This window comes from Ranitomeya imitator, chromosome 7 (assembly GCF_032444005.1).
Source record: "Ranitomeya imitator isolate aRanImi1 chromosome 7, aRanImi1.pri, whole genome shotgun sequence".
Classification (NCBI taxonomy): Eukaryota; Metazoa; Chordata; class Amphibia; order Anura; family Dendrobatidae; genus Ranitomeya; species Ranitomeya imitator.
In genome coordinates this window covers 81,455,663-81,479,343 of record NC_091288.1, presented here as the reverse complement: position 1 = coordinate 81,479,343, position 23,681 = coordinate 81,455,663, and the positions used below count along the sequence as shown (strand labels likewise).

The following is a 23,681-nucleotide window of genomic DNA, read 5'->3' as shown; positions in this document are numbered from 1 at the left end:
TGTCGTGGCTTTGATGTGGGCTTACCGCCCGAGCCCACATCAAAGGGGGAGACACGACATGCGCCGTACTAGTACAGCGCATGTCATGAAGGGGTTAAAGGGAACCTGGTTTAGCCGATACAAGTTACGGCCACCGCCTTTCAGGTCTTATGTACAGCATTCTATAATGCTGTAGATAAGCCCCTGATCTGACCTGCAAGAGAAGAAAAATGTTTTATTATACTCATCCTGGGGGTGGTCCGGTCTGATGGGTGTCGCAAGGAGATGTGTTCCCGCAAATCGTATGACCGCATTGGCTCACTCGCAGATCGTCAGCGGATGTCAGCACTATTATAGCTGACACCTGGTAGAATTGCCCACGATCGGTGTTAATGCGAATCACGGGCATTTAACCCCTCTGATGCCACTATCGATAGCGAGGGCGACATCGATCTGAATCAGAGGGAGGGAGCTACCTCTCTTCTCCCGATCAGCACAGCATGATTGCAAACGTTGTTATAAACGTTGGTATAAGCTTCTGTGACACACCCGTGGTGTCAATATCATCACTCCACCCTTAGATGAATTCATTGAGAAGTGTAGTTTAGCAAAATGGGGTCATTTATGGGGGTTTCTACCACTTTGCAAACCATAACGACAAAATATGCCCTATAATATGGTGCTCCTTCCTTTCTGAGCTTAGCACTCTGCCTCAAAAATAGTTTTTGACCACATAAGGGTTATTGTCGTACTCAGGAGAAATTGCACAAGTTGAACTATTCATTTTTCTCTTGTTTACTCTTGTGAAAATGAGAATTTGTGGCTAAAGCAACGTTTTTGTGGGAGATTTTCATATTTTCTTTTTTTCCTTTCATTTTTACCCTGTAAAGGGTTAATGCAGTTCTTGAATGCAGTTTTGAGCTCTTGGAGGGATGCAGTTTTTAAAATGGTGTTACTTTGGGGTATTTTCTGTCACTTAGGCACCCCAAAGTCACTTCAAATGGGATGTGGTTCTTAAAGGGACACTGTCACCTGGATTTGGAGGGAACAATCTTCAGCCATGGAGGCGGGGTTTTGGGGTTTTTGATTCACCCTTTCCTTACCCGCTGGCTGCATGCTGGCTGCAATATTGGATTGAAGTTCATTCTCTGTCCTCCATAGTACACGCCTGTGCAAGGTAATCTTGCCTTGTACAGGCATGTACTACGGAGGACAGAGAATGAACTTCAATCCAATATTGCAGCCAGCGTGCAGCCAGCGGGTAAGGAAAGGGTGAATCAAAAACCCCAAAACCCCGCCTCCATGGCTGAAGATGGTTCCCTCCAAATTCAGGTGACAGTGTCCCATTAAATTTAAAAAAAAAATGACTTTGTAAATTTTGTTGTAAAATGAGAAATTGTTGGTCAACTTTTAACCCTTCTTACTTTCTAAAAAAAAAATTGGTCAGCCGACACGTGCCCCTAATAGCCGCGGGTGGATTTACGATCCACCTGCGGCTGTTAACATATTAAATGCAGATCAATCTCTGACAGCGGCATTTTACATAAATGCGCCGGAAGCGCATCACAAACTCGTCCCATGATTGCTGCTGTCAACATCATCACGGGGCACCAATAGGTTGGCATGACAACCAGGGACCTGCAGGAGACGCCCATGCTTGTCATTGCCGGCGTTCATAGCACACTATTTTTGCTACACACAGTAGTGCTGAAGATTGCAGCTTCAAGTCTAAGGCCATGTTCACACTTTGCGGTTTTTACTGCAGAACCGCGGCGATTTTGCAGCTGCGGGTCCGCAGCAGTTTCCATTGCGTTTACAGTAACCTGTAAACCCTATGGAAACCGCAAACCGCTGTGCACATGCTGCGGGAAAAACTGCGCGGGAACGCAGCGGTTTACAACCCGCAGCATGTCACTACTTTGTGCAGAATCGCGGCGGTTCTGCACCCATAGAAATGCATTGATCCGCTTACTTCCCGCATGGGGCTGTACCCACCATGCGGGAAGTAAGCGGATAATGTGCGGGTGGTACCCGGGGTGGAGGAGAGGAGACTCTCCTCCAGACCCCGGGAACCATATTTGTGTAAAAAATAAAAAAAAATAAAAATAAAAAAAAGAATTAAAATAAAAAAATAATGCTATACTCACCTGCCAGCGCTGTACGTGGCCGTCCGGTCTCAGGTTGCTATGCGACCAGGACCTGCGGTGACATCGTGGTCACATGACTGTGACATCACGAAGGTCCTTCTCGCACAGCATCTTTGGAACCGGACCGCCGCCTGCAGCACCGAGGAGATCGGGACGTCAGAGGGTGAGTATATAATTATTTTATTATTTTTAACATTACTATTGATGCTGCATATGCGGCATCAATAGTAGGAGTAAATCCCGCAGCGGAACCCGCAACACAAACCGCGATAAATCTGCAGGGATAACCGCAGCGGGTTTGCCCTGCAGATTTATCAAATCCGCTGCGGGAGAACCCGCAGGGACCTGACGCTACGTGTGAACATAGCCTAAGGGACTATTGAAGCAAGTTAAAGGGACACTGTCACCTGAATTTGGCAGGCTATGTAAATGCCCTGTGTCCGGTCCGGTGGGCAGTGTTTCTTCTTTTTTTTTTTTTTTTTTCCTCCACCCCATCCTTCCCCGCTGTCCGCAATATTTTCGGAATTGGAGTAGGTGTCCTCCATAGTTCACACGTGCGCGATGCAATCTTGTCTCGCGCATGCGAAGTATGCTTTGTCCATCTGCAGGCAAAGCCGAAAAACATTACTACGCATGCGCCAGCTCACTATGTTCCAGAGCACAGAGAAATACTTCCGGAACATAGTGCGCCGGCGCATGTTCAGTAATGCTTTTCGGCTTTGCCCGCAGATGGACAAAGCATAATGCATATGCGCGAGACAAGATTGCATTGCGCACGCGCGAGACAAGATTGCATTGCGCACGCGCGAACTTTGGAGGACACCTATTCCAATTCCGTAAAATATTGTGGACAGCAGGGAATGATGGGGTGGAGGAAAAAAGAAGAAACACCGCCCATCGGACCGGACACAGGGCATTTACTTAGCCTTCTAAATTCAGGTGACCGAGTCCCTTTAATAAAAGAAAAGTAAGCAAGAGAATGTAAAAGTTCAAATCCCCTTTTTTTTTCCATTCAAAATAAAACAATAAAAATGCACACATTTGGTAACGTCGATTTCAGAGATGCCTGATGTATCAATATATAAATATATATATAAAAAAATAATCAGATTTGTAAAAAATCAAAACACCAGAATTGCTTATTTTTAGTTGCCGCAACATTGCAATAAAATGTAGTAACAGGCGATCAAAACTGTACATGGTGTTTGGTATCTACAAATTCTTAATGATCTGAAAAATCATAGTAGCAGGTCAGTTTTTTCATTTATCAAACATGGTAGTAAAAAAATTATAAAAATTGTGGAATTGCACTTTTTTTGCAATTTCACCGCACTTGGATTTTTTTTTTTGTCCCCAGTACACGATGTGCTAAAACCAATGGTGTCGTTCAAAAGTACAACTCGTCCCACAAAAAAACAAGCCCTCACATGGCCATATTGATGTAAAAATGACAGTTATGGCTCTGGGAATAAGGGAAGGAAAAAAACGACCGCAAATAATGGAAAAATCCCCAGTTGGTGAACTGGTTAATACTCAAGTATTCTTACAGTTCCTGCTTACTTGATGTTATATAGGGAAAAGATAATGTTATTCTTCAGTTTTAAATGTCCCACAGAAAAAATATATTGATAAAATGAACTTGATTAAAGTTGGAAACTGAAAAATATGCCTATAAAAGTTGATGTAGCATAACATTTTTTTTTTTTAAAAAAAGCTTTTGAATATATTCATTTTTTTTTTCTGCCCCTCTTTTTATCTCTGTGGGACCAGACGAGATAGGAATTAATGATGCACAGTGGGTTTGAACTGCTCTATATCAGAGAATGGACTCTGCCGCCAATTACTACCGCGCTGTAAACAGCCATTGAACTCACTGAGAACAGAAGCCTTTCAGAGGTTGAGCAACATAAAGTCTTTTAGACGGCAAACATGTTTTCTCTGCACGATCTGTCCTGTCACATTATAGTGCGGGCACTGCATACCACATCTATACTGTGCGCGAGTGAAACATTGTAGATACATTGTAGCTAGCTCAAATATGGCCATTGGGGGGCAGGTGCAGAGACCCTTGCTTTCTGTCCATGCATGATCCATCAAAACATCGGATCACACTCAGACCAATCTTATTCTATAGAGCCATGCACATGTCCAATTTTCTCTTTGGACCGAGGAAAAATTGCAGAATGCATGATATGCCACTGATATGCAGATGGTTCTCGCCCATTTATTCATGCCTGTCCGGCATGGAAAACATCAGACCACACTTGGATGATATCTGAATGCGGTCAGATTTTTCACGCACAAACTGAATGGAGAAACTTTATTTTTTTAAATTCTACACATCTGAGAAAATTGGATCACACTCTGATTAAACTGTGTTCAGAGTGTGATTAGCATAATCCAACCAATTTTTCTCAGATCAGAGAAACAGTCCTGTGAAAGTACTGGGATTGATTCCTGTAACATTTGCCCATTTTTTCCTCCTGTATTGACAATCTCTATGCACATCATGGGTACAGGGGTGGATCAAGGGTAGCCAGGGCCCCGGGCTGTTCAGACACTGTGGGCCCCCCGGTCATGTGATGGGGTCATCATATATCTGAACCAGATTATTCCAGAAAAATAGTTGCTGTGTGAAACTATAACCTATCAAACATCCATTGATCTAGTCAATTTACCCTTCAGTTCAGTATATAGTATACAGTGTATAGTGTCAGTGTATAGGTAACACTGACTCACCAGTGACGTCTCTAGGTGAAGTCCTTCATCTTTCATCCAGCATAGACTGCCATCATTTCATCCAGCCAGGACTCGTCTCTGCAGGAAATAAGTTCTCGAGCTCTGCTTGTAGAACACATTACGGTACTTAATTTCTCCCAACTTCTACATTACACCACATGAAGAAAAAGAGGCGACAGTGTCACTCTACACAGTAACAGGACCGCCCCCCCATTTAAAACGGTGTCCTCAAAAAATAAAATACATCACTGCAGTAATAAAGTTCCTTAAAGGGAACCTGTCACCCCGTTTTTTGAGATTGAGCTATAAATACTGTTAAATAGGGCCTGCGCTGTGTGTTCCTATAGTGTATGTAGTGTACCCCGATTCCCCATGTATGCTGAGAAATAACTTACCAAAGTCGCCGTTTTCGCCTGTCAATCAGGCTGGTCAGGTCGGGAGGGCGTGGTGACATCGCTGGTTCTTCCTCAGCTTTACGTTGGTGGCGTAGTGGTGAAGACACAGCGCGCGATCTGCGCTGTCATCCCTTTCGTCGGTGGGGGCGGCCATCTTCCTGGGGCCGCGCGTGCGCAGATCGAGTGCTCTGCTGCACGGGGCTTCAGGAAAATGGCCGCGGGATGCCGCGCGTGCGCATTAGAGATCGCGGCGGCCATTTTCCCAAAGCCGAGATGCAAACCAGTGTGTCCGGCATCCTGCCCTCCCAGTGTGTCCGGCATCCTGCCCCGGGCACCCCGGATTGCCGCCCGTTTGCAATAAAAAAAATTAAAAAAATTCTCACCTGTCCGCGCTCCAGCGGCGAAGCTCTCTTCTCGCAACTAAAGCGCGCACTCGCCGGTGACTGACAATGACATCAGACGCCGGCGATGTGCGCGCTGCGGCTGTCAGCTGCCAGCCTCCGAATGGCTGACGGCCGTTAACTATTGACGTGCGGGCGCGCGCCCGCACATCAATAGCATTTAACTGTCGCAGCGCCGGTAGGGGCCCAGTGAGCAGATGAGACGGGGCCCCCTCTGCCCACCGGGCCCATACTACGCCAGTCAGGGCAGTAATGCCCTGATGGCGGCGGGCAATCTGAGCGGTAGCCCAGGGCTCCCCCACACCACTGGGCCCTGGGCTACCGCCCAGATTGACCCTGTTATAATCCGCCCCTGCATGGGTATTCTATGGAAATACTCCAGATTGACTTGTATGTACCATTATTGGCCGTTTACAATTTATGTATAATCAAACAAATAAGGCAGCACTCTGTAGCGCTATAGCACGCAAACATAAAATATGAGAATTGAATTGCATTACTGCATGAATATGAAAAATTGAGAATGCTTAGAACATAAATTGGCCAATTCGTGTACCTGGCAGCCACGTTAAGGTGTTTATCGTTACCAGGACCTAATGCCAATCCTCTTAGACAATCTACATCTCTCTGGGAACCTAATGTGAATCCTTTATTGGACTGAGGTCTATTTCTCTGTGGAGGGGTAGAATCCTGCTGCAATTAAAAACACCTAAGGCTAAGGGGCGGAGTGCTCAGTCAGAGCGCTACATACAAAATTGCAGCAGGATTCTACCCCTCCACAGAGATATAGACTTTAGTCCAAGAGAGGATTCCCAGAGAAATGTAGGCTAATAAAGGATTGGCATTAGGTCCTGGCAATGAGGAACGCCTTAACGTGGCTTCCAGGTACCCATGAATTGGCCATTTTATGTGCGAAGTATTCTCAATTTTTCAGATTTCTAGTGCAGTACTGCAATTACATTTTAAAATTTTATGTTGACATGCTGTAGCCCTACAGAGTGCTGCCTTATCTTTTTCATTGTATGAGTTGGTGACTCTAGGTAAGCGCCTGTTCAGACCTGATTTATGTTTGAATGTGATGGTCAGTTTTGTTGTTGTTTTTTATAAAATCTGCATTTAAATTTTAAGTTTTATAAAAATAAATATGCAATTAGGAGATATTCCAGAAATAGACATGATGTATCTTAGTTTTCCTACAGGATCTAAGGGGTAAAGTTTCTCCCTGTGGAGAGTACCGTGTTGGCGTAAGGAGACTTGTAGACCATGCAATTCTCCTCTGGGAATTTTAATCAAATTGCCTTTTTTAAAGCGAGCGAGAGAACATGGACTCTAGTGCCATCTACTGGATGTAACAATCCTGCAAGTATATATTGACTAATGAGCCGTGCCACATGATTCCATTTGCAGACACATGTTTCAGGATGTTTGCCTCTCATCAATGCAAAACTGGAGAGAAGTCAGGTGGCAAGGCTTGTTATACTCAATATTGACTTGTAAGATTGCAAGAGTCATGTGGCAATATTGACTCTTAGGATCTCTGCTTCCAATAGGTGGTGCTAGAGTTCCTGTCCTCTCTGAAGAGACTATTGGTATTTTTCATATACACATTTCTTATACATATACACTTATATTCGTGTGTGTGTGTGGTTCAAACTTTTTTTTTTTTAAATTCATAAATATATATTTTTTATTTAGAAACTGTTCAAGTCCATTTCTGCCCCTGTCAGCTCTGGGAAATCTTTAACAGGTAAGTTTGGACAATGCATGCAGATTAGTGATGAGCGAATATACTCGTTACTTGAGATTTCTCGAGCACGCTCGGGGGTCCTCCGTGTATTTTTTAGTGCTCAGAGATTTAGTTTTTCTTGCCGCAGCTGAATGATTTACATCTGTTAGCCAGCATAACTACATGTGGGGGTTGCCTGGTTGCTAGGTAATCCTCACATGTAATCAAGCTGGCCAAGAGATGTAAATCATTCAGCTGCGGCAAGACCAACTAAATCTCCGAGCACTAAAAAATACTCGGAGGACCCCCGAGCGTGCTCGAGAAATCTCGAGTAACGAGTATATTCGCTCATCACTACTGCAGATGTGATGTAAATGCAGGATAGGCGATCCACGCATCTAATTTGTATATTTTTGTCTGCTAGATGAACAAGTTGTGATGGGAAATAAGCTGCTTGTTTATATCAGGTAAGTCACTAATACCATGCTTTCCTATTAATATATTCATTTCTGCCATGAGCCATCACGGGGTGTCTGCGGCTATGTGCAGATGGAGTTTTATGAAGAAAAAAAAAAGATGGATTTTTAAACAGGAACTCCCTATGATGAGGAGGGTGTTTGGAGGAGTTTCTCTTTCCCTGCAGGGTTTCCAGAAGCCGTTTTGAAGAGGGGTGTGTGTGTTTTCTCGTAACCTTTTATTTTGTAGCTTTTTGACTTGACAATGCCTAGTTTTGAGTGTATTCTGTCAGGATCCCCCTTAAGGAAGTAACATGCACTCACTTTTGTTCCACTAGGTGTTTTTCAATTCCTGAAGTGGGGGAAATAAAACCATATAAAGAAGTCTACTTATGAACAGCGAAGATGATGAATATTGGAATGAATAGGAAGTAGTGATGAGCAGACATGCTTGTGTGCCAAGTGTCTTCTGCACGTTCTAATTACATGTTCCAGTCCCTGCGGCTGCATGTCTCGCGGCTCTTAGATGCAGGGATTGCTTGTTTGTGAGACAGGTAATCGCAAGACATGCAGCCACGGGTATCGAACATGTTTTTCGAATACGCAAAGACACTCAGGTTGCACACGAGCATGCTCACTCATCACTACTAGAAAGAGTCAATCATTTTTAGGCAATTTTTGGTGGGAAGGGTGATGTGGATCTGCTTAAAAAAAACCAAACAAAAAAACACCTCCATCTGCACTTATCAGCAGTTTCATAATGTGGATCTTCAATACAATCCCACCTTTCTTATCCCTTTCCAATATTTGATCAGAAAATTGGGAAGTCGCCCCTTAATTAGCATTGACCATCTCCCTATTGATTGCAGTTGATACAGTTCCCTCTGTGCGCCCTGCCACTCCCAGCACATTCAGAGGTGATCTACCACAATACTGTCACTACATTTATACTTTCATATAAGGGACGTAGTCACTATACAAATCATATTTGTAATGTATGTTTTAATTTTTACATCTTTATACTGTATTAAAAAAAAATATTAGTGATGTAAACGAGGGAGCTTCAGTGCAGTGATGGCATGTCAAGAGCTGTGTACCTTTCCACTGCTCATATAAAATGCCCTGCACCTCCCATTAGGTTTATTGGAAGCGCTCGCTTTGTAACATTGCCTAAAATGAATCCACAACCCTGGATGGACTGAAAGTGCATGAGCCGAGGTCACAGTGTCAGTGTGTGCAGCTGTGTTCTCATCACCCTCACCCGTCTGCACACTCGGACACTGTGTGCACTCGGCTCATGCACTTTCCGTCCATGCAGGGTTTGGGATTCCATTTGGGCAGCACTTCATAGCAAGTGCTATCAGTGTAAGTGCAGGGTGTTTATTTTCCGGTTTTGCCTCATTATTTACTTTTTTCTTTTTTTTTTGCCTGCATTTTTTTTTTTCTATCAGCGTTTTATCATCTTTTTGTGTCTGCGTGTTTTGTTTAATAATGTTAACTCTTGTAACAGTTCCAGTTTGGCTGGGAGAGCGTACCCATTAGGAGACATTCCTGAAGACCTTGTCCCACTGGTGAAGAATCAGGTTAGTTCTCTCTTTATAGTAGGTGTTACTGGTTTATGTTTTCACTTTGTTTTTACATTATTTGACACTGACACAAACAATTTTTTTTTTATCCTTTGACACTACTTTGATTCATTCCTGTGCTACAAAATTGATCTTTTTGGATTCTGTATTAACAATTCTGGAGAAACTGTATACTAATCTATTTCTGATTTGGAGGAAAATGGCATGGCCTAGTTATATAACATTTGAATTGACTTACCCTTTGTAAGTAATAATTAGGATCAGGATCTGTCCATCTACCATGGGGTACATACTAAATATTAAGTGCTAAAGTGTTTATTGTAAAAGTATTTAGAAGGGTGACAGTGTGTGACTATGAAACATATATTCTCTATTAAAGGGAACCTACCACCATCAAAAATAGTGTCCAAGTCTTTATAGGAGTAATCTGCAGCTAATCAGTGCTTAAATGCTCTTAATCTGGTTAACTGAAACAGCGGCAACAGGGAGAAAAATGAAGTTCTATTCTCCCTGCAGCCTCTCGCTTCCTGTCATCAGGGTGATGCAGGGAACTTTTACTATCACTGCTCACTATACAGTCGGCGCAGTCTAATCACTTCCCCTGCACATTGACTGACAGCCTGCTGTGCATCTTGTGTGTGCAGAATAGCCTCTCGTTCATTGTAGTGAGCACCACTCCAAAGACTGGAAGCGAGTGGCTGCAGGAGGAATAATTCAATTTCTGCCTGGCCCAGTAACCTAGCCAGCCATGATTGAAATGTTATTTTCCTGTTGATTACCTGCAGGCACATAATGTTTTTGGAGGTTCTCTTGAAATCTGTATGTTTTCATTTGTACACTTTTTGTGACCCCTTAAAACATATTTAACATAAAAACACATCTTTGTATTGTTAGCCAGTAGATAGAAAAGATTTAAAATTTGAGTCCTCAGTGTTTGATACCTTTTAATGGCTGTCTGAAAAGTTGGTATGAAATGGCAAGCTTTCCAGACTACTCAGGTCTCCATCAAATCTCTGATGAAAAGACCTGACTAGACTCGAAAGCTTGCTGGTTAATGGTGGTTTACGCTAATGGCGGTGTTTTATTTTTCTCCAGGTTTTTGAGTTTTTGATCCGTTTGCACTCGCCGGAGGCCCCGCAGGATGAGGAAGTATATCCTTATATTCGCACTTTGTTGCATTTTGACACCAGAGAATTCCTCAATGTTTTGGCTTTGGTAAGACCTTCTAAATAGTTAATGTATTGGGGAAACCATTTTTATACATGCAATGTTTTGTATTATGTATGTGAACGTCTTAGAGAGAATATTCAGTGGGGCAGATCTGCGTTTTTCAACGATTCACGTTTTGTTACTCTACATACTAGTCACTAGTACCTTTCTATGTAGTTTTGGAAGAATACTTCAAAACCTTTTTGTGAGTTCCGCTGAGCTCAGTATCTGTGTGACTGTTCTTTTTATGGTGTTTTAGGTAAATGTAACCTGTGAAATATAATATACGGTACTTTACAATCCTACCAGGGTCCAAGCCACACTGCAGACTAGTCAAAAAGGCCCTGGTGGCTTCTCCTTGCCCCTTTTCCTTGAGTGATGAGTCTCTCCCTACTTTCCTGTATAGGGAAGAGACCTGTCAGTCATTGGCAGCGGGCGTGGAGGAGCTGCGGGGAACCGGCTTTTAGAGTGTAAGAGTTGGATATGCGAGGCTGGTTATGTTTGGGGCAGCATATACCCGCTGTCAGGTTCCCTTTAATACAGCATAAGCCACTGAATGTCAGACTGTGCCACGTTACATCTTTGTACATAAAGATATTTTGCCTCTTCATGGTATCTGTGTTGAATTAGGAAACGCCACAACTGTATAGTTAAAGGAGTTTGACAGACACAAAACAAAACTATAGGTTGTCCCTATAATGAATTCACGTACTCCCATTACCTTTATTTTAGTTTTTTAGATCCCCTTCACATCTTACAGCCATCTTTGTGCTCTGTAACTGTTTCCATCCTGACCTTCCTTCCTGCTCTCTGTGCTTCTTGGCTACATTTCCCATAACTGTGGGACAAGTGACATTGAGGAAATACCGTCAGACGCTGCGTGACACCAGTTAAATGGCAGTCAGAGGAGTCTCGGCACTCACACAGGTTTCTCTTATTTGTCAAAACTAGACGCGTTTCAGCCCATCCCAAGCTTCCATCAGCAGTGTGCACCACATACCAAGCACAACGTAGAGATTCCTATGCAGTCTCAAGATGGATAAAACCTTGTTAAAACCTTAACACATATGATGTAACTGAGCTTGCTTAGTATTTGCAAGTGTTAAGGGGGCTCAGGAGAAAAAAAAAGTGTTATGGCTCTTGAAATAAGCTGAGATAAAAGAAAAAATGAAAGCACTAACAGAATCACCCAGAAGGGAGGGAGTTAATCTTAACATGCTACGTTGGAAATTTGTGTTCCATCTACTGACTTCATGACAGATTTCTCTTCTGAATTTGGATGCTTCTGGTCGGTGTGGAGAGGTTTCTCTATTGCTTCATTGGGGGACACAGAAACCTTCACAAAAACGTTGTCCATCTCCTCCTTGTCGTCTAGCACCATCCCTCCTCAGTTTAGCTTAGGGTCTTCTATTCTATAGGGCAGATACTTAGTCTTTTGTCCACCTCTTCGTGGAGCTCTTACCTTTGCATCTAGTAGTGAAAGCCTTACCCAAAGGGTACTATAAGCAGCAGTTGTTTGGGCAGTCGCCCTGGGGATTGCTATTCTTCCTTCTTTAGTACTGGTATTAGTTTTTCCACCCCAGGGACAGATTTTGGACATCAGTAGTACATTGCCATGTAGTATAATCTGCAGGTACCACAGTAGTACATTACCGTGTAGTATAATCCACAGGTACCACCGTAGTACATTACCATGTAGCATAATCTGCAGGTACCACAGTAGTACATTACCATGTAGTATAATCCACAGGTACCACAGTAGTACATTACCATGTAGTATAATCCACAGGTACCACAGTAGTACATTACCATGTAGCATAATCCGCAGGTACTACAGTAGTACATTACCGTGTAGCATAATCCGCAGGTATCACAGTAGTACATTACCGTGTAGTATAATCCGCAGGTACTACAGTAGTACATTACCGTGTAGCATAATCCGCAGGTATCACAGTAGTACATTACCGTGTAGTATAATCCGCAGGTACCACAGTAGTACATTACCATGTAGCATAATCTTCAGGTACCACAGTAGTACATTACCATGTAGCATAATCCTCAGGTACCACAGTAGTACATTAGCATGTAGCATAATCCTCAGGTACCACAGTAGTACATTACCATGTAGCATAATCCGCAGGTACCACAGTAGTACATTACCATGTAGCATAATCCGCAGGTACAACAGTAGCACATTACCATGTAGCATAATCCGCAGGTACTACAGTAGTACATTACCATGTAGCATAATCCGCAGGTATCACAGTAGTACATTACCGTGTAGTATAATCCACAGGTACCACAGTAGTAAATTACCGTGTACTAAAACTTGAAGGTAGCAGAGTAATTCATTACCGTGTAATATATTCTCTAGGTACCACAGTAGTACGTTACCGTGTAGTATAATCTGTAGTTAGCACAGTAGCACAATATTACATTTTAGTGTAGTATAATCTGGAGGTAGTCCATTGCCTTGTAGTATAATCTGTAGGTAACATATTACTGTGTAGCATAATCTGGAGGTAGTATTAATAAATCACTGTGTAGTATAACCTGCAGTAGTACATTACCGTGTAGTCAAATCTGCAAGTTGTACATAACCGTGTAGTGTAATCTGTAGGTACCTCAGTAGTACTTTACCGTTTACTATAACTGGACGTAACACAGTAGTAAATTACAATGTACTAGATTATGGAGGTAGTACATTACTGTATAGTATAATGAATTCCACATATGTCCTAACCAGTATCAGGGCACTTCACGATAGTATACACAACTATTCCCACATCATTTCATGTGAGAAGGAAGAAGAGATCCAATATAAATTAAAACCAATGTTTATTAATACTTATTAAAATAACAGAATAAAAAAGCAAAATTAACCGTAGGAGACACCATCAAACAAGGCTGTTCATCAACAATCAATACTAAATAGCAGCTTGACTACACAAGTGGATACCCACCCCGATACAACAGGTTGATTCAACAATAAATGGATACCAAGGACCAGCACCTTCTTCGAAAGGCGAAACGCGCGTCGGGGTGAGGGGACGCCATTATCACAAGGTAACATATATTCTTTGCTTGGTACTATGTGGGTATTCACGCTGTTTCACTGCAGATAGGTGGTGCTGGTCCTTGGTATCTCCGTTAGTAGTACTGCTAAGGTATAAGGCCACTGTGCTGGGTATTATCTTGTCTGAGGCAGTATATGCATTAGGAGGTCCTGTATTGGCAGACCACCCTTTGGCTTATGGTGTTATATTACCATTCATTGTTGAATCAACCTGCTGTATCGGGGTGGGTATCCACTTGTGTAGTCAAGCTGCTATTTAGTATTGATTGTTGATGAATAGCCTTGTATGATGGTGTCCCCTACAGTTAATTTTGCTTTTTTATTCTGTTATTTTAATAAGTATTAATAAACATTGATTTTAATTTATATGGGATCTCTTCTTCTTTCTCACATGAAATGATGTGGGATTAGTTGTGTATTGTATAGTATAATGTGCAGGTATAATCTGAATTAAACACAGTGGCACATTACCATCTTATATATAATTGCCTAGAATACTACTTCCTGCAATTTGTGCCAACTTCCGTGGCTTTGTCCGGAGCTAATGTCCGGAGCTAATGTCCGGAGCTAATGTCCGGAGATAAGTGACGTCAACAGTGTCCAGTGTCTGATTGGTTGCCGCCTGCTGCGAGCGACCAATCAGAAACGTGCTGTACTGTGACACACTCCGCCCGCCATTTTGGTGTGATTTTTGAATTTTTACCTCACAGCAAGTTTCTACTGCGTGGAGGCGGGCCCAGTGACGTTGCTCTTCAAGCTCCTGCCGAATTTCAAGTATATATGGATTCTAGACTCCCGATTCTTTAGAATCGGGCTGCCATCTAGTGTAGTATAATTTGTAATTTATACGTAGCACATTACCATGTAGTATAATCTGCATGCAGCACATTACCATGTAGTATAATCTGCATTATTATTATTTATATAGCACCATTAGTTCCATGGTGCTGTACATGAGAAAGGGGTTAAGTACAGAGTTATAGATATCGTTTACGATGACAGACTGGTGCAGAGGGGAGAGGACCCTGTCCTTGCGGATTTACATTCTACAGGCAGCACATTACCATGTAGTATAATCTGCATGCAGCACATTACCATGTAGTATAATCTGTATGCAGCACATTACCGTGTAGTATTATCGGTAGGTAGCACATTACTGTGTAGTATAATCTGTATGCAGCACATTACCATGTAGTATAATCAGTAGGTAGCGCATTACTGTGTAGTATAATATGTATGCAGCACATTACCGTGTAGTATAATCGGTAGGTAGCACATTACCGTGTAGTATAATCTGCATGAAGCACATTACCGTGTAGTATAATCTGTATGCAGCACGTTACCGTGTAGTATAATCTGTATGCAGCACGTTACCGTGTAGTATAATCGGTAAGCAGCACGTTACCGTGTAGTATAATCTGCATGCAGCGCATTACCGTGTAGTATAATCTGTATGCCGCACGTTACCGTGTAGTATAATCTGCATGCAGCACATTACCGTGTAGTATAATATGTATGCAGCACGTTACCGTGTAGTATAATCGGTAAGCAGCACGTTACCGTGTAGTATAATCTGCATGCAGCACATTACCGTGTAGTATAATCTGTATGCAGCACATTACCGTGTAGTATAATCGGTAGGTAGCACATTACTGTGTAGTATAATCTGCATGCAGCACATTACCGTGTAGTATAATCTGCATGCAGCACATTACCATGTAGTATAATCAGTAGGTAGCACATTACTGTGTAGTATAATCTGTATGCAGCACATTACCGTGTAGTATAATCTGCATGTAGCACATTACCGTGTAGTATAATCTGCATGTAGCACATTACCATGTAGTATAATCTGCATGTAGCACATTACCGTGTAGTATAATCTGCATGCAGCACATTACCATGTAGTATAATCTGCATGCAGCACATTACCGTGTAGTATAATCTGTAGGCAGCACATTACCGTGTAGTATAATCTGTAGGCAGCACATTACCGTGTAGTATAATCTACATGCAGCACATTACCATGTAGTATAATCTGCATGTAGCACATTACCGTGTAGTATAATCTGCAGGTGTATTTGCTCTGTGAATTGAGAGGTCCTTGTTGGTTACAGATACATGTGTGCTGTTGCAGAAGTGCTTGTCAGGCAGCCGCACCATCCCTAAATCTCCTCGCCTCTACTTTCCCCTTGTTGTGAAGCTTTGGCGCTTACATTATTAGTCGGTGACACTGTGACATGTTTTTGCTACGCTGTTGCTGAATCTGTTTTCTCTTTTTAATGAGCTACAGTGTATGACAATATTTATTGCCGTCCATCTTTGGTTATGAGACGTTCCAGCTGCTGACTTGGAAAAATATCCTGATAATTATATGGAATTTGCTGAAAATGCTGCATCTGTGCATTATACATGACTTTCTCATGTCATCGCAGCCATTATGGAGCCACAGCTAGCATCAGGCATTCTTATCTGGGAGCTTTGTTGCACAATGTAGGGAGATATATACAGTGGGTACGGAAAGTATTCAGACCCCTTTAAAGTTTTCACTCTTTATATTATTGCATCCATTTGGTAAATTCAAAAAAGTTAATTTTTTACATCAGTGTAACCCCTGACCCCATGTTGACTGAAAAAAACAAATGTAGTAATTTTGGCAAATGTAATAAAAAAGAAAAACTGAAATATCACATGGTCATAAGTATTCAGACCCTTTGTTCAGTCACTCATATTTAAGTCCCATGCTGTCCATTTCCTTGTGATCCTCCTTGAGATGGTTCTGTTCCTTCATTGGAGTCAAGCTGTTTAACTAAACTGATAGGATTTGATTAGGAAAGGCACACACCTGACTATAAGACCTCACAGTGCATGTCAGACCAAATGAGAATCATGAGGTCAAAGGAACTGGCTAAGGAGCTCAGAGACAGAATTGTGGCAAGGCACAGATCTGGCCAGGGTTACAACAGAACTTCTGCAGTACTCAAGGTTCCTAATAGCACAGTGGCCTCCATAATCCTTAAATGGAAGAAGTTTGGGACCACCAGAAGTCTTTCTAGACCTGGCCGTCCAGCCAAACTGAGCAATCGTGGGAGAAGAGCCTTGGTGAGAGAGGTAAAGTAGAACCCAAAGATCACTGTGGCTGAGCTTCAGAGATGCAGTAGGGAGATGGGAGAAAGTTCCACAAAGTCAACTATCACTGCAGCCCTCCACCAGTCGGGCCTTTATGGCAGAGTGGCGCGATGGAAGCCTCTCCTCAGTGCAAGACACATGAAAGCCCGCATAGTTTGCTAAAAAAAACACATGAAGGACTCCTAGACTGAGAAATAAGATTCTCTGGTCTGATGAGACAAAGATAGACCTTTTGTTGATAGTTCTAAGCGGTATGTGTGGAGAAAACCAGGCACTGCTCATCACCTGCCCAATACAATCCCAACAGTGAAACATGGTGGTGGCAGCATCATGCTATGGTTGTGTTTTTCAGTTGCAGGGACAGGACAACTGGATGTCATTGAAGGAAACATGAATGTGGCCAAGTACAGAGATATCCTGGATGAAAACCTCTTCCAGTGTGCTCTGGACCTCAGACTTGGCCGAAGGTTCACCTTCCAACAAGACAATGACCCTAAGCACACAGCTAAAATAACAAAGGAGTGGCTTCACAACAACTCTGTGACTATTCTTGACTGGCCCAGCCACAGCCCTGACCTAAACCCAATTGAGCATCTCTGGAGAACCCTGAAAATGTCTGTCCACCAATGTTCACCATCCAACCTGACGGAACTGGAGAGGATCTGCAAGGAAGAATGGCAGAGGATCCCCAAATCCATGTGTGAAAAACTTGCTGCATCATCCCCAAGAAGACTCATGGCTGTACTAGCTCAAAAGGTGCTTCTACTCAATACTGAGCAAAGGGTCTGAATACTTATGACCATGTGATATTTCATTTTTTCTTATTTAATAAATTTGCAAAAATTACTACATTTCTGTTTTTTGTTTTTTTTTTGTGTGAATATGGGGTGCAGAGTGTACAGTAATGAGAAAAAAGGAACTTTTTGAATTTCCCAAATGGCTGCAATGAAGCAGAGTGAAATATTTAAAGGGGTCTGAATACTGTACATATGTATGGTTCGTGTGTTACTTGTAGTGCCTGCAGGTATGATGTTGGCAAACAATAGTGTTGCTGCCATTGCAGTGCAATCTTATGCTTCTGTTAATGACCCCGCTGGCAACAATGTGGTAATGCGACAATGTAACATCAGGCCTCTGCGGTAAACTCTTACTCTAGCTCTGACACATGTGAACATGGCGCCTTATTCTAATCGCACACGGAAAGCCCACACCAAAGTACAGCCAGCACCAGAGAATGAGATCCCACAAAGCTCCATTTACTCGTTGCTGAAACAAGGGGAGTAGACTATGGGGAGCGCTGCAAACGTTAAATCTGTGACTTGCTCAGCATGTCCAGGTCTCTCACACGTTTGCGCTGCAGATGTCACTTTTTGGAAAGTTTTAAGTGAAATCTGCCGCACATTCCATTGTTGGGGTGTCGCCACGCAGTGCATACATTACGCATGTTTTTCATGCATTTTTTTTAATGTGGTTTTGATGCATTTAGTTGAATGGGTTAATAACTTTGCAAAGACGCTGAGAAAATTGACATGATGCAGATTACAGAAAAAAAGGCAAAATGGACAGGACATCTCATAAAAGGCAAGGAAAAATGCACTGAATGAATGAGATTTTAGAAATATATTTTGCTGCAAAAATTATACGTGTGAACAAGCTATTGTTTGACATTACACTAGATTTTATATATATATATATATATATATATATATATATATATATATATATATATATATATATATATATATATAATCACCAAAGATATGTGACAAAAAAACACGGTAATATAATAATCATTCATAAATTAGTCACCATGTAAATAACGGATTACTATAGCCTATCATCAACTACTACATAGACGCTTGAAAAACGATGATCCAAAGGCAATGGTTTCATATAAAAGCCAAAATTTTATTAATACATAAATTGATTTAAAAGACACATTCTGCCAATCATTGGGGAAACAGAACAACCGACAAACATCACACCAACACCAATGTCCACGCATAGTGCTCCAGCATACTTAAATTATGGATAACAATATCCAGCGATAGTACATATAGACAGAATACCGGCCGATACCTGCCTCAATGTGCCACTAATATGCATACCCCCTAGCACCACCCCTATCAAACCTATCAAAGGAGTTCGAAACGCGCGTCGGGGCAGACGCATGGTGTCCAGCAGTGGGGACCCCTTTTCCATACGGTAATTACCATGTTCCCTTCTATTATTTAGGCCTATGATAGGTTTGATAGGGGTGGTGCTAGGGGGTATGCATATTGGCTCAATTAGTGGCACATTGAGGCAGGTATCGGCCAGTATTCTGTCTATATGTACTATCGCTGGATATTGTTATCCATAATTTAAGTATGCTGGAGCACTATGCGTGGACATTGGTGTTGGTGTGATGTTTGTCGGTTGTTCTGTTTCCCCAATGATTGGCAGAATGTGTCTTTTAAATCAATTTATGTATTAATAAAATTTTGGCTTTTATATGAAACCATTGCCTTTGGATCATCGTTTTTCAAGTATATATATATATATATATATATATGTGTGTGTGTGTGTGTATGTGTGTATGTGTGTATGTGTGTATGTATGTGTATATATGTATATATATGTATATATATGTATATATATGTATATATATGTATATATATGTATATATATATGTATATGTATATATAATATTTTATTATTATTTTTTTTTTTCTTATTGGGAAGTTACAGGGGTTTATGGTCTACAGTTTGGTGCACAGAGGTTAGCTTGGTGTGGGTCTCACCTGACCCTCAGTGATTACCAGTACTGTGGGCTACAGAAACGAGGAGTTGGCAGGCCTATCTGATCAGCCGTTCCATCTGCTACTTTATACCTTATCAATGGCACTTGGGGTCCGTTTACACAGACCAATCTGCAGAATGATGTGATCGCTGATCGTTAAAGGGACACTGTCACCTGAATTTGGAGGGAACAATCTTCAGCCATGGAGCCGGGGTTTTTGGGTGTTTGATTTACCCTTTCCTTACCCGCTGGCTGCATGCTGGCTGCAATATTGGATTGAAGTTCATTCTCTGTCCTCCATAGTACATGCCTGCACAAGGCAAGATTACCTTGCACAGGTGTGTGCTATGGAGGACAGAGAATGAACTTCAGTCCAATATTGTAGCCAGCATGCAGCCAGCGGGTAAGGAAAGGGTGAATCAAACACCCAAAAACCCCGGCTCCATGGCTGAAGATTGTTCCCTCCAAATTCAGGTGACAGTGTCCCTTTAACTTTTATAGGTCAGCAGTGGTTTCAATGCCTGCTTACACGAGCAGGCCAAAGTAAGCCATGCACTTTGCTCTATACTACACCAGTCGGTGCTCATGGGCTGCCATTGTACTTGGCAGTACGAGTCCTGTTTACACAGAACGTTGCACCACCAAAAATCATGATCTTTTATGCTGCATTAAAATCAGTTCACCCAATGAACAACCACTGAGGACTCTCAATTCTAAATATTTTCCAAAATGAACTAGTGTCTTCTTATCTTGTTCATCAGGTCATTGGCAACCTGTTTACATGTCAAGTTAATCCTGAAACAAGCCATAGGCTGGCTTCACATTTGCGTTTTTTGCCGCTGCGTTTTAGCACAAAAAACCGCATGCGTTTTTTCCCTATATTTAACATTAAAAATGCATGCTTTTTTTGTACGCGTTTGGCCGCGTTTGACGACGCATGCGTCGTTTCTATGCTTGCGTTTTGTTGCGGAAATGCAACATGTAGTAATTTCTAGAGGCGTTTTTTTGCCGCAAAAAAAACATGCGTTTTTTGCGGCAAAAAAAAGTATTGCTGTCTATGTAAACGCATGTGTTTTTAAGCACATGCGTTTGGTTGCGTTTTTAAACGCATGCGTTTCAATAGAGAAAAACAAGTCTACGCACTGATAAGCCACCCCCCACCATCAAGGTGATAAAGGGATCCAAACCCTAACCCTAACCCTAGGGATCCAAACCCTAACCCTAACCCTAGGGATCCAAACCCTAACCCTAGGGATCCAAACCCTAACCCTAACCCTAGGGATCCAAACCCTATCCTAACCCTAGCCATTTCTAATTATAGTGGGTTTTCTAGTTGATTTTTATGATTGGCAGCTGTCACACACTAAAGACGCTTTTTATTCCAAAAAATATTTTTTGCGTTACCACATTTTGAGAGCTACAATTTTTCCATATTTTGGTCCACAGAGTCAGGTCACACGCCCTCTGTAGTCCCATTGGCGGTGTCTGGATCTTGATTTTTCTCTTGTGAAATTTCTCATCATGCGTATCAAAAACGCAAACGCAGGAAAAACGCATTTAAACGCGTAAAAACGCTGCGTTTTTTTTACTGCATGCGAAAACGCATGCGTCTAAAAAATGCAGCGTTTGCACGCGTTTACATGCGTTTTTTTTACCACCTGCGGATGCGTTTTAAACGCTGCGTTTAAAAACGCAAATGTGAAACTAGCCTTAACAGCTTAACATCGCTCCTTCACGATTATCCTGCAGTTTAAATTCAGGATGTGAAGACCCGCTGATCGCAGTTTAATACAATCTCTCCATCCTTGCCCTCCTGGCCGGGGGTCTTATGCCCAGAGGTGATTGTGAGACACACTTGCTAGTGATCAGTGGAGGTGACGGCAAAGGAATCCACACCGATCTATCAATTGTCACCGATCTGCCAGGACTGATAATGTACACCCAAATACTTTTTTTTTTTTTCATTCAATCAGATATTTTTTATCTGTCTTTGGTCACGTTCTGACATGTTGGATTGCAGAAATGGCAATACTATTCTTGTGAATGCGGTTTTAACCGCTCTATTCTATCACTGCGGCAGCAATTTGTATGGATTTCAGATCTTGTTGTGTATTTTCTGGCTGACATCTTCTTGCCTATTTTGCTAATGTCGCAGCTTCCTGGCACACATTCACCCTCTGCAATTCAGCAGGTTAAATCCGCTCAAAATCTGGAAAATTTTTATTTTCCATCTTTATAAAGGTACCTTTTAGAAAATGTTGGTGTCTATTTCCCATGATCGGATAAAGTTCTCTTGTGCGGGATCCATTAGGTGCTGGTGTTAGTACACTTATCCGCTTGTATCAGGATTGTCACCGTTTTGTCCTTTCTATCCAGAATATGACTATTTTTCTTGCTGTGCAGACAGGACATCTGTCCCCTCATCGCCCCCCAAATGCTTTGCTTTCATCTGCTTGGGGAACGCTTGCTTATTATCAACACCGCGACTCGGCTTTAGTTCAAAGGGAGGACATTTAATCCAAGCGTCTCTCTCCCCTCTGAAGTCTCTTTTTCTGAAGCATAGTCCTCGGGAGACTCGAGCAAAATTAAATGAGGTTTATTCAACTCCCTCCAAGCTCATAATCTGGAAACAGAACAGGGAATAATAATTAAGTTGTTGGAAGACATCAGATGATCAGGCTTGTGGAAAGCTGGCAGGCAAAATGCCATGTGTCTGTCCAGTATGTCCACTGATGAAGTAATCATCTCTTTATACGTATAGGCTCATTACTTATTACACATATAGGACTTTATAGGACGCACCGCTATTGATTCTTACAAACACACCACTCTATAGGTGTGTGCTACATGGGATAATACACGGTGTTCTGCACCAGACGATCACATTGTAGCTCTCATATGTACAACACTGGGAGTATGGTTTAGGATGAGCGATCAATAATTAAATGGATGTGTTCCAGGATTCTATGATCTTCAAAGTCCATAATTTTGGACCTTTACCATCTGATTTAACTCCTACCCTGCCATTTATCTGCACATTGTGTATGAATTCTCTGGCCTGTCGTAAGAAATATAACTTTTTAGTACCAATTTCTAATTTACCATAGGAAGTACATTTTCCTATATATTAATAACATTTAAAAGATTGTCTGATGTAATATAAACCTTTTAAATTAGAAAATGCATTCATCCAGGGATAAATATCAAAACTCTATGTACATTGATCTTACGAAGTTAATTTGCTGGTCAATATTTAGGTGAGGGATACAGTGTAATCTACATTCCGTGACATTGAAGTTGTAACACCAAGAAGGAAAAGTTATGGTATTATTATGGAAATCACAGGATGTATAGACCTGATACCGATATGAAAATGGTTTTATTTTTCCATAACATCTTGATTTGTTCTATATTGAGTATGAGAGCCTCACGCAGAAATCGGCACACTTGCATGCCTTGGCTGCTATCAGTAAAGTTATTAATGGTTGTCTGAGTGTTCTGCCACACTGAATGCAGTTGGGAAATTCATCAAGATCCACTACTGGCATCTCCCTTTTGAATTTGTCAGCCAATGATGCTGCAAATGTGCTCAATGGGGAGACAAGTCTGGAGAAGCTGCAGGCCATGGTGGCACATGGAGACTCTGTAGGCTGCTCAGTCACACGAGCAACATACAGCCCAGCGTTGTAGTGTTGAAAAACGGCTCATGGGAAATTTTGGAGCAATGGCCGTACCACTGGTTCCACCAAATCAATGTAACGTTAAGCTGTCAGTGTACCTGTGGTGAAGACTAGAGGGGTCCGACTACAGTACATCATGCCACCCCATAATAATCCTATGTGTAGGACCAGTGTGAAGTTCACTCGTGAAAGTCTCTTCATTGACCTTACACTATGTCTCAAAGGCTATCATGATACAGAGCAAGACTGTAATGGAGGCTTGGGATGGCGGTTTATTACTTCAGCAATGAGTTCTGATTTTTTTTTTTTTTTTTTTGGACGCAACGAAAGCTGGAAATGGGTCGAGACATCACATTGGCAAAGACATGAAGAGTTCT

General features: G+C 42.0%; 1 protein-coding gene across 1 annotated transcript in view; it reads left to right on the top strand.

Moving 5' to 3' along the window:
- The window catches only part of VPS8 (VPS8 subunit of CORVET complex), a 252,427-nt gene that overhangs the window by 118,297 nt on the left and 110,449 nt on the right, over nucleotides 1-23,681 (top strand). Inside the window, exons 24-27 of the mRNA XM_069733555.1 lie at nucleotides 7,357-7,408; nucleotides 7,812-7,854; nucleotides 9,353-9,425; nucleotides 10,524-10,643. Of these exons, the coding sequence (XP_069589656.1) occupies nucleotides 7,357-7,408; nucleotides 7,812-7,854; nucleotides 9,353-9,425; nucleotides 10,524-10,643 (288 nt within the window). The remainder of the gene's footprint in view (nucleotides 1-7,356; nucleotides 7,409-7,811; nucleotides 7,855-9,352; nucleotides 9,426-10,523; nucleotides 10,644-23,681) is intronic.